At 38.3% G+C, this 12,808-nt stretch overlaps 1 protein-coding gene across 4 annotated transcripts in view; it reads right to left on the reverse strand.

The window, feature by feature from the left end:
- The window catches only part of bach2b (BTB and CNC homology 1, basic leucine zipper transcription factor 2b), a 348,705-nt gene that overhangs the window by 225,684 nt on the left and 110,213 nt on the right, over positions 1–12,808 (reverse strand). For all 4 annotated transcript variants that reach the window (XM_072251653.1, XM_072251652.1, XM_072251655.1 and 1 more), the window contains one exon: positions 3,388–3,498. In XM_072251653.1, the coding sequence (XP_072107754.1) occupies positions 3,388–3,423 (36 nt within the window). In that variant the 5' untranslated portion in view covers positions 3,424–3,498. The remainder of the gene's footprint in view (positions 1–3,387; positions 3,499–12,808) is intronic.

A 12,808-nucleotide genomic window follows, 5' to 3' on the forward strand; every position in this document is an offset into this window, starting at 1 on the left:
CTTGTGTCGCTGTATCACATAATCTTCAGCACATTAATTCACTCATAACAATCATCATCAATCTCTTTTCTACCAACTTTCTTCATTTGCCCTTAGCGAGAAAGTTGTCTATCATGTCCTACTAAATGCTATTCTCCTGCCAACCGCTGAGATACTGCCCTGACTCTCCGACCATGTACTCACCCGGACCTGCTCAGATTCTTTCTTTTCCAGGTAATGACCTTTCCCACACCTGGCCTCAGCTACCACCTTCCCCTTCCCCCAACGTTTTATTCTGGCATCTTCCCCCTTCTCAGACTCAGCCCAAAACGTCAGCTATTTATTCATTTCTGTAGATGCTGCCTGACCTGCTGAATTCCTCTAGCATTTTGTGTGCGTTACATTATTTAGATCAGCTCCCTTGAAGTAAAATTTTCTTCCCTACGCTCTGGTTGACCTTCCTCAACATGAAATTAATCACGTTGACTTTGTTATCACAGCAACTGAAATGCACTGTTCTTTTGGTGTGAGAAGAGATACCTGTCTTTGGTCTGTTTACTAGGTCATTTCATCTATTCCATTCCATTTATTGCTTTGCTTCATTACATTCCAGGAGTGCATCATCCGTGAACCTTTTAACTCCAGATTACTTTCCCTCTCAAGGCTTCATTATGCCTGTACACTAATAAAATGAATCCAATTTGAAATCAAATGAACCATTATTGAGTATATCACAGCTTGCATTCGTTTGTTCATTTTGCTAGCTTATTATCAAGCAATTGTGAAGCTTCCCGTCAACCACGGACAGAAGAGTTCCATCTCAAATATCAATGTTAGTTATCTTAACTTGTGTCATGAGAGGAAGGGTGGTCACTTTCTGAACTTGCCATTCACAATAAAAAAAACCTCTCCCTGTAGAGTAGACAATCAACACAGAAGACAGAAACCAGGAATCAGCACAGGTTTAAAGTTCAAAAATCATCCTGTATCTCTGCATCTCAAGTAACTGGGAAACTTAGCGTCAGCTGGATGATCTCCATTCCTAGTTCCAAGCATTGTCTAATAATAGTAAACTTCAAGGGTATCAATCATAAAAACAAAATAAAAATGCTGTGTAAAGTGACGAAGAAACATTAAAAGTAATATTTTAAATTTTATTCATTTAGATATAGCACAGTAACAGAGCCTTCCGGTCCTATGAGCCCAATCACAGGCATGTGACCAATTAGCCTACTAACCTGTACATCTTTGGAATACTGGAAGAAACTGGAGCACCCTGAGGAAACACATGTGGTCACAGGGAGAACATACAAACTCTTTGCAGACAGTGGTACAACTCCAGCTGTGTCTCTGGCGCTGTAATAGCATTACACTAACCGCTACACTGCTGTGCTGTCCTTAATGTTTATCACTTGTGGACAAACAGATGATTCTGATGATATCTACCTTTACCTTTCTCCACCAACACATCCCCATGTTTGACTCATCAGTTTTGTCTGTGAAACATGTCTGATAGTACACAAACTCAGCAACCTGCAAAACCCATCATGTTCTGCACAACAACAGACTTAAGGTCACCTGCAAAGCATTCATAATAACATTTCTATCTTACCTCCTCTGATCCCTGTCTTTTAGTCATTTTCAGATTCAGTACTAACCTCTACATTCACAAGCTGTTCATTCATAAACTGACAAATGTACAAAATCCATTTAGCCCATCTTTATCAGCTTTTATCAAATGCATCACTTGAAGATAATTCCTTATCCTTCCTTGTTCACGTTTCTTACAACCCGTCTCATTACCCGTCTTTGTAACTCAAGTGTAACTTTTCCACTACCATGAGTGAAGGGACTTCTAAGCTCAACACAACTCCAAATATTTCATCTCACATACTTAAAAAGAGAGCAACACACATCAAAGTTGCTGGTGAACACAGCAGGCCAGGCAGCATCTCTAGGAAGAGGTACAGTCGACATTTCGGGCCGAGACCCTTCGTCAGGACTAACAGATCTCTTTTGAGTGCACTTTTGGTCACCGTCCTTAAATACTCTCAACAAACAGGAAAAGACTTCTGATGCACTACCACTTCCCAAAATTTAAGCTGTGGAATACGCCCACTGAACTTGCGCAAGGTTAGACTTGGCAGTAGTTCAATAACCTCATTCTTTTCTATGGAGAGGAATAACTATGAAGGGGAAAAAAAAAACAAGTTTAATGCAATTCATACTACTTTTAATTCATTATATGTATTTAATAATTTTAATTTAATTAATGAAATAATGCATTAGTTCCTATAGTGTAGCAGTTAGCACAATGCTTTACAGCACCGACTGAAAGGTCATGGTTCAATTCCCATCACTATCTGCAAGGACACTCTTCCTGTGACTACGTGAGTTTCCTCTGGGTGCTCTGGTTTCCTCCCAGATTCCAACTATGTATGGATTAGAGTTAGTGAGCATTGGGTGCCTCATTGTCGCCAGAAGAATGGTGACAATTGTGGGCTGCCCTCAGCCTAATCTTTGCTACTTTGATTTGATGGAAATGACACATTTCACTGTATGTTTCGATATACACGTGACAAATAAGGCAATCTTATTCCCTATAGTTTTATGTAGATTAGTCGTTTCATATTTTAATCTGTTTTATTAAGTATTTGAATATAAACATTTGGGAGTTTTGGCAGCTGGAAAAGCCTGGGTGAATTTTAAATGATAGACAAAGCATCAGTGAGTGGAGCTTGTTCAGAGTCCACCAGTTGTTGGTGTTTATCATCAGAAGACCCTGTGCTGCACAAGGCTTTTCCGATCATGCTGGAGCCAGCGTCTCTCAGCAAGATGTTGTTCAAAGATCTGCTTCAAGTAAGTGCAAATCAGTCAGTAGGGGAACACCAAACAGTGTGCTGTTGCCAAAAAAATCTGGGACAAATTTTTTTTAAAAACGCAAATACTGTAAATCTAAAACAAAAACAGAAAATGCTAGATGTATTCAGCTGGTCAAGAAATGACTATTGAAGGAGAAACTGGTATCGTTTTGGATCTAGTCTGTTTCAAATTCTGGGCCAAAATGTTCTAACTGTAAATCAGTACACAGGATATGGATGAGAGAATGAGAACTCCAGCTAGTGGATGAAACAGATTATTTTTGATGAAACTTTTCATTCATATACTATATTGACTTCAAGCAGTTCAATTGCTTTCCATTGTTGCTAACGTTTTAAATGCCTCTCATTCCCATGTTCATCACCAGAAAGGATATTTTGTATAAGTTCCCCTTTGGGTTGATATAAACATACAAATACTCCCTCAGAAATAAGGTTTCTTTTATCCCCACAAACATGCAAGTTTTTTTGTTACAGATAATCCAACAGAGCATTAAATGTATACAATAGTTATAAACAAATTACCTACCCCAAGGGTTGAATAGTCACTACATTCTGAGTGCATATTTAACAGTCCATCGCCCCACCTCCACTGGGCTTTCACTCCAGCATAAAGTTGACTCCACTCCACACTTAGCCTCTGAAAGAAAGTTCAGAATTAAAAACAAATATGGAACAGTCCCCATTATATTAACACTTCCCATAATCCCAATGATTCAGTACTGCAATGATCAGCACTTTGAATCAATCAATGTCTTTCAAATATGACAAGACTTTCAGTTAATCTTTCTCTTCTCCAGTTCAATTGACAGCAATAATTTCTACTCAAGCTCAAAATTGGGGAATAAACTCATAACTCAGAAAGAGAGACGATATCTGCTGAATAATAAGGAAAAACTGAGCAGAAATTAGTTATTGTCAACATGGCACTAATTACATCTAAAGAAACTGAATTCTGGATGTGTAACATAATATATGGATTTCTATATTGCATATATTAGGTCGACTGGTGGTGTCGTAGCATCAACACCGGACTTTTAGACACAGATGATCCAAGTTTGGCCAGGTCCCAACTTGGACAGCAGTAGTATCAGTACAGAAGAAAGGCTTGGTAATCTACAAACTCCATATCTATCCATGAAAACCCGATGGACAACTACACTATCCATAGGGTTGCCATGAGTCGACAACAACTTGACAGCACTCAATATACTGCTACAACGAAAACCAAATTTTTACCCCACTGAACATTGCCCTAATCACTACTTCCCTGATTATTACCCCCCAGGTTCTGAGTTCTATCGTTTAGGGGTCTCTTTAGTCAGAGTGGTGAATCTGCGGAATTCGTCGCCACAGGTGGTTGTGAAGGCCAAGTCTTCGGGCGTATTTAAGGTAGAGTTTGATAGATTCTTGATTAGTCAGGGCATGAAGGAACACAGGGAAAAGGCAAAGGATTTGAACTGAGAGGGAATATAGATCATCCATGGTGAAATTGAAGAGCAGAATTAATGGGCCAAATGGCCTAATTCTGCTCTTATGGTCTGATGGTCTTAACATGAGCTGAGCTTACACTACTCATTCGTCCTATACTGAATCCATTTGACATGATAACTGAGGCTGCAAGTAAATCCAAAACAAAAATGAAACCTTTGCCAGTGTTATTGTGGTTATTATTAAGACTAACACAAGTGAGTCTAATTAATCTGTACATTTTATATAGGGCATTGTTGAATGTTTTTATAGTTTACTAAGGTCTATGACTGTTTTAGATATTCTGAATGTTTGACAATTCTGGCTAAAGTAGCTAACCCTTTGTGGGTGGGGCTAGATCTTGTTTTCTATCCCACTGGTGAAAGACCCAGCAAAAAACAATACTTCAAACAATGCAATGTCATGCCGCACAGAATGCAGTGCATCCACTTCTGGAATGCTCTACGTCCTTAAAGGAATCATTATGTCAGCGCCTTGACTGAAACTATGATAACAAGTCAATCAGGTATGCAAAGGACCTTAGCACTTTGCTAATGTTTGAGAAGATATGGCTGAAGGCAAACCTGACAAAAAGTTCACGTTGAAAACAGTCCTTTCAAAGGTGTATTTTAAAACACGCAAGAAAATCTCCCTTTAACTCTTACGCAGGATCTTGTTTATCCAAGCAATGTTTTCAAGTCTTTAGCCCTGTGGTATACAAGACGTCGACTTATACAAGTACGAATCTGCTGCATTCCTTTGCCTTACTGCCGCTAAGTAGATTTTTTATGCTGCCCACACTGCATGAGTATGTTTTTTTTTCTGTACAAGATCTCACATGACTCAACAGATCACTTGAATAGATCAAGTCAAGTTCGGTGGCTTCCCAGGAAGGAAGAGAAGAATTACTTTGTGAATAAAAACCTGAAGCAAAGCCTCCTCTGTTGGCTCAAATTACCCACTTGTCAAGTCTGATGGATTTGGCTAAAAATAAAAGGAAACGGCTCAGGAAAGCAGATGAATGAGCTTAGCAGTTCTTTAAATAGGCTGTGCCACTGCTTGAAGTCAAAAGCAAGTGATTTCCAAATACAACCTCTCGTGCTGTACTCGTAAATGACATAGAGGCTGCAACCACAAGAGTGCAGCTGTGAAGGGGTGAAGAAGCTGTGTTCCCAAGTACAACACCTTAATGCTGCCTGTTGTATGAAATAAATGTTAATTACCTTAATTTGATGAAAAACTGAAAAATACACAATAAAACTTAAACATGATATACTGGAGTGCAGAGAAGCAACTCAATATTTGACACCAACCAAATGATATACGTATATGTGATACAAGAGTTACAATCACAAATCAGTTAACTCCTTTTACTCATTGAAAGTTCCAGATTCAATAGTTTATTGTCGCCCTTCAGTACATGAGTGTAAAGGAAAACAAAGTGATTGTTATGCCAGATCCAACACAACACATAAAAAACACAATGAACAAAGAGAACACAATAAATATAAATATTAGCTTATAAAGATTAGCTTATATACATCCACTGATTGTTGGTTGATGGAAGCATATGCTGTAGATTTGGCATTTCCAGAAGCCATGATAGTGTTTCAGAATGCCATCTGGTTCCTATGTGCAATCATAGTCAACTTCCTACAGAAAGAATTAAATTCTGGCATCATTATTCCTACTGTAACACTCGTCCTACTTTGCCTAATCCGAGACTCCAAGCATTCTTTGTGTTAATTACTCAGACCGGCAAGGTACTTTTCTTAAGACAGTATGTGGAATACAAAGAGAAAAACTGCAGCAGGAACAGCATGAACTCACAGACACAACCACGTGGTAAATGGGTGCTGGGCGATACACAGCTCATGTACCTGATATATAAATAGACATTCTAGCAATAGCAAAACACAACCACTCCTTTTAAACTGAGTGAGTATGAGGTGATCAAAGACACTGGCCAGAACTTGTTGGTTCCCACTGACACCACTGGCCAGCAACTAAGTAAATCCCAAACACTGTGAGGTGTGAAAGTGCGGGAAATTAAATTAGCCAGGATTGAACAGCAGAGCAGACTTGATGGGCTGAATGGCATACTTCTGTTGCTATGCGTAATGGATATGAGGTCTTTGTTTCATATATTGAGCACTTAGAAGTGTTTATAGCTATTAGATTTTTAAATTAAAAGATATTTCTTAATATTTGACATCCATTTTAGATGTTAGAGACATTAAAAAATCTTTTGAGATCAAGTACATATTTTCCCCATTGGAAATAGGGAAAGAGGTTGTTGTGACATTTCGGGGGACATATCTCCTCACTGCGCAGCTGAAGCACTGTCATAAACACAAGATTCAGCAGATGCCAGAAATCCAGAGCAACACACACAAAATGCTGGAGCAACTCAGTGGGTCAGGCAGCATCTATGAAGAAGAATAAACAATCTATGTTTCATGGAAAGGAAAGGAGGAGTGGTAAAAGCCAGAATAAGAATCTGGATGAAGCCAGGTGAGTTGGAAGGTAGGTGGGAAGGGGAAAGGAGGATAAAGTGAGAAGCCAGGAGGTGATCGGTGGAAAAGGTAAAGTACTGAAGAAGAAGGAAACTGATTAGAGAGGAAAGTGGACAATGGAAGAAAGGGAAGGGGGAGGCACACCAGAGCAGGGTGATGGGCAGGCTAGGAGAAGAGAAGGGGTAAGAAGGGAACCAGATGGGGAATAGAAAAAGAGAGAAGGGGGAGGGGACAAAATTGGTGGAAATTATAAAAGTTGATGTTCATGCCATCAGAGGGCTACTCAGATGGAATATGAGGTGATGCTCATCCAGCCTGAGAGCGGCATGTCAATGAGGCACTATCATGGTGTACTACAGGTGCTGGACTCCCGGACTTGGAGAGCCAGCAACACACATTCTTCATTTATAATAGTGACATTCAGTCCACATTGGAGGAGCAGGCCAACAAGATCTCAGCCATTATAGCAATACTTTCTATTTTGCAAGGAGAAAGTTGGGAAGGATATGCTCTTATTATGACACGCAATAACTCTGTGACCACATTCTTTTTGAAAGCTTGATTTGCCTCCTCTCCTTTTTAGTCAGTCCCTTGGGATTGAGAATAATTTGCTTTCACCCTAGTTCTGATGGTTGTGAGATGACTAATGAGATCAATGTGGGATTCACTGATTCTGTACAAGTGGCTCAGGAGGTACTTGAAGGGTAAGCAGGACAGTAGCATAGGGGTATAGGGATTCAAAGATCAAAGTAAATTTATTATTGAAGTACATATATGTCACCATATACAACCCTGAGATCTGTTTTCTTGCCTGCATTCTCAGTAAATCCAAGTATCGTAATAGAATCAATGGAAGACCAATGTGCCAAAGGCATCAAACCGCAAATACAAAAGAAAAAAGAAATAATAAATAAATAAATAAATAAATAAACAATAAATATTAAGAACATGAGATGAAGAGTTCTTGGAAATGAGTCCATAGGTTGTGGGAACAGTTCAGTGATGGGGTAAGTGAAGTTGAGTGAAGTTATCTTCACTGGTTAGTTGGTTATGCTGTGTTTCTGTGTATTCCTAGTGGATGGAGTCCACATTCTCAAAGTTATCCTGAATATGCCTCTTCTAAGCTGAGAGGCTACAGGTTTAGGATTCCCAGGAACCGGCATTTTTTTCCCCACTACAAGCAAGTATTCTTAATCACAGTTTCCCAAGTGATGTAATCCCCTTCTCCATTCATCCATACATTCAATTAATCATTTTTATCTCCTAACTTTATTGTTTCAGTTTATGTCCCATTCTGACCTTTTGTTCTGTATTGCCTAACTTTAATAGTTAGAACTATGATGTGGTAGGTTATGTGCATATTATACAATAAATAGTATTATCAATGCCACATGGTATGAAGTCTATGTAATTCATCATTGTCCCCTGATCAATTTGAGACTAATTACTTGCAAACAGATTCTGTGCCTAGTTTGGGTGTGTCAGATGTCAATTCCCCCAAACCTCCAACATTTCACACAAGAAGAAATTTATAGATAAAAACAAGTTTTTTTGCTATCACTATGTATATTTTGCATATAATCCCACTTTAAAATCTATCTTTAAAATACAATTAAATTACTCTTGTGCAAATTTCTAAACAAGTTCTTCCTGAAATTATACCAAAAGATACACACAAAATACTGGAGGAACTCAGCAAGTCAGCCAGTATTTATGGAGGGAAATGGACAGTCGATTGTTTATTCCCCTCCACAGATGCTGCCTGACCTACTGGGCTCTTTCAGAGTTCTGTATGTGGTGTTCCAGACCTCCAACATCTACAGAAGTTCTTGTGTCTTCATATCAACAGACAGATAGACAGAGTGATAGACAGGCAGTCAGATAGGCTAACAGATATTTAGAGACACACTGTCAGCTGGATAGATCGATCAGTAGAAATAAAGAAAGAAGATATATAGATAAATAGATAAAGAGACAGGTAGATATCAGTCTTAGATTTATTTAACTAAAAGATTTCTATACTCTTTCATGACCTCCTTCCATGTGGTTTCTTGACAATAAAATTGCACCCACCCTCCCCTTCCACATTTCCAAATGCCATCAACACTGTGTTCTGCAACAAAAAGAAGCAATTTTAATGTCAAAAACTATTAATTTTATTGAAGTATTTTACAGCTCATTACCAATAGATACATGGACAACAAAGACAACATACTCTATCGCACTCAGTGAATGTGTAGTTTCTAACAGTAAAAGTAGAGAGTGATAAATTTAATAATTGAGACACTTGTCTATGAAATTTCAGGATTGTAGAAACTTCAAGGCAGTTTTTCAGGGAGATCGGTTGACAATAGTCCAGCTCTCAGTTAATAAACAATGCAATAAATCTAGATGTTTCTGTTAAGGATGAAACCTCCTTGACCACCCTGTGGCAGACATTAATAAAAAATATGAATTGTTAATTCCAATCTCTTCTAATGTGAAGAAAAAGTGTGCAGGGTAGAGCCAGCAGGGGAAGGGCACTCAGAATAGTCATTATGTACTGTACATCAATCTCACCCATATGTACATACATTATATGTGTCCCTCCTAAAGTGATCACATCCAAATTCCTGCTCCTGAATGGTATTTAACCCACTGATTCTGTCCAGTCCTGTAATTCACCTCACTCAGTAATCAATCACTCACCTTCACCATGTCACCTTGTAGATTTTAGATTTGAGACAAAAATATAGGTATAGCACAGATAACGTTAATATATCTTACTAATAGCCATCCTTGAATCACTCTCCAGTTTTATGGCTTTTAAGATTACAAAGGTGAATGTTTCCAAATCATAGTGGGCATAATTTGAATAGAATATCTATTACTTTATTCAATAAATTATACTTCGTTATTTTTCAAGGTGCCAAACACTGTAGTGTTATGAAGATAAAGCACAATCTGTGCCAATTGTTTGGTGATGTGTTTCAACTTTTTATCTGACCTGCCTTAATATTGGCAACATCAAATTTACTGTTATACTCATATCTACTTCTCAATCTCACAATCTTCCTTCTGTATCTGTTCATCTCATTCTTCAAATTTATGTAATATATTTGTTGCTGTTCATTGGTTATTTATTCTTTGTTCCCCAGTTACATAAATGATCTAAATATAAGCATACACATATCTCGATCCTCTAATTCTGCAGCTCGACGATTAAGGCTTTGCTTACAATTTTAATGTTCATTATTTGTTTCAACTTTCAAATAACTTAAGCAAATAGGAAAACAAAATGGCTTGAAGTCTGATTACTATGATACTCTAACTCCTTCACAAGTAAATTCTGTTTCCAAGTTTTTAATTAGTTCATTATAGATCAACATTGGCTCAGTGACATCATTCATGCTCCCATTTAAGATGGTCATGTATTCAAGTTACTCTTCAGAGAATTGAGCATAACATGAAGGCTAACATTTCAATGTGTTTTTGAGGAGCTGCTGCATTGTTGAAGATAGTATTGTCTGAGGCCCCTTTCCTCTGTCATGTGGATGTGCTGTATATAATTACATAATTTTGTATTATAAGTGACACAGCAGTTGTCACTGTTACTTCACAACTCCAAAGTCCTGAACTTGATCTATAACTCGGGACTGTCTCTGTGAATTTGCACATTTGCCCTGTGACCGTGTCAGATATTCCAGATTGTTCCTAAAGAAATGCAGTTTTTTTCTTTCTATTGTAAATTATCACTTTGTGCAAATAAGTGACAAAAGAACCAAGATGGATAAGTGAGAGAGATAGGTTGCTGAGCTACAGATAGAAGGGGTTTTGAGAATGGTGGGACCACTCTGGAGAACCAAAGAGCTGATGGTTAAATAACTAACTCTGTGTTGCCAGTTATACCTCATAAGGGCTTAATGCTTAGGAAAATACACACTGAAAATTTACTAATAAGAAGCAACTCTTAATTCTTAACCAAATTATTGAACCATTTGGAACTCTTCAGATGCTTTAACATAAAGTCAACTGGAAGTGAAACCGTTTGTATCTGCACCTCAAAGGTCTGTGACTCACTAAACACAAGATGTAGATGTGTCAATGTTCAAAGGATTGGGGGCAGGATGTGTGGGTGTGTATGTATGTGGGGTGGGTGGAATCAATGCATATGCCTATGTGTCAGTAGAAGAGTATAGGAATGAATTATCTCAAAGAGACGTACACTTTGAACTCTTTCACTTTTCACCTTTACAAAGAAAATTCAAGTCAATTCTCCTTTAGGCTTATGCATTAACTTTAAAATTTGATTAACGGTAACACCCGTTAAAAAAGGGTGATCTCCAAAATAATTTTTATTTTAAAATTATTAAATAAATTTTCTGAGATTATTGTAAGATCTCTAAATAAAAAGTTTTTTTTAAACTGAGTTGATTTCCTACCAACCTGGTTGTTAATAACAGTCTAAACAAGCTAAACTAGCTGTATTACACTAAGGATTGGGCCAGACATAGCAGAGTAGCTGAAGCCAAAGACTGAAACTTCATTAATACAATGCACTGTGCCACTAATTAGTATAATACAGGCTGAACTTCATCATTCACTCCTTCTGCTTCAACTTAAGGAACAGAGGAAAAAATAAACACATTGGAAGTTAGGCTAATTTATGTCAGATTTGCTACATGAACTCTGGATATTAACAATGAGGGAACCTTTGAGAATATAATAAACTGTAATATTACTACATAAACTGTCTAGAACACCAGAGTAATAATCCAAGAGGCAGAACCATTTCACCTACTGTAATTCTTGAAATTTAAGCCAAAAGCAACACACTGATCTAGAAACGCAAACAAGAGTCCTAGTTATACTGCTCAGAAACAGGCCCAATGGTCCAATTCGTCCCAGCATGATTAAAATGTCTGTCTGAGTTAGTTTCATTTAACTACATTTGGTCCATGTTCCTCAAGCCATATCCATATCCAAATGTCTTTTAGACATTGTTATTTTATTGGCCTCTGCAGCTTCCTCTCACAACTGGTTGCACAACCCACCGTGTGAAAGGGTTGCCCCTCAGGTCCCCTTTAAAATTTTCCCGATCATCTTAAACCCATTCATAGAAACAAAGAAAACCTACGGCACAATACAGGCCCTTGGCCCACAAAGCTGTGCTGAACATGTCCTCATCTGAGAAATTACCTGCCAACAGTCTTACCATTAATACTATATTCTGCCATATTTGACCTACCAAAATGAACCACCTCATACTTATCTGGGTTGAACTCCATCTGCCACTTCTCAGCCCAGTTTTGCATCCTATCAATGTCCCGATGTAATCTCTGACAGCCTTCCACACTATCCACAATACCCACAACCTTTGTGTCATCAGCAAATTTACTAACCCATCCCTCCACTTCTTCATCGAGGTCATTTATAAAAATCACAAAGAGCAGGGTCCCAGAACAGATCCGAGGCACAACTGGTGACCGACCTCCATGCAGAATATGACCCGTCTACAACCACTCTTTGCCTTCTGTGGGCAAGCCAGTTCTGGATCCACAAAGCAATGTCCCCTTGGATCCCATGCCTCCTTACTTTCTCAATAAGCCTTGCATGGGGTACCTTATCAAATGCCTTGCTGAAATCCATATACACTACATATACTGTTCTTCCTTCATCAATGTGTTTAATCACATTCTCAAAAAATTAAATCAGGCTCGTAAGGCACCACCTGCCTTTCACAAAACCATGCTGACTATTCCTAAACATATTATGCCTCTCCAAATGTTCATAAATCCTGCCTCTCAGGATCTTCTCCATCAATTTACCAACCACTGAAGTAAGACTCACTGGTCTATAACTTCCTGAGCTATCTCTACTCCCTTTCTTGAATACTGGAAAAACATCCACAACCCTCCAATCCTCCGGAACCTCTTCATTGATGATGCAAAGATCATCGCCAGAGGCACAGCAATCTCCTCCCTC

Source organism: Mobula birostris, chromosome 2, assembly GCF_030028105.1.
Source record: "Mobula birostris isolate sMobBir1 chromosome 2, sMobBir1.hap1, whole genome shotgun sequence".
Lineage (NCBI taxonomy): Eukaryota > Metazoa > Chordata > Chondrichthyes > Myliobatiformes > Myliobatidae > Mobula > Mobula birostris.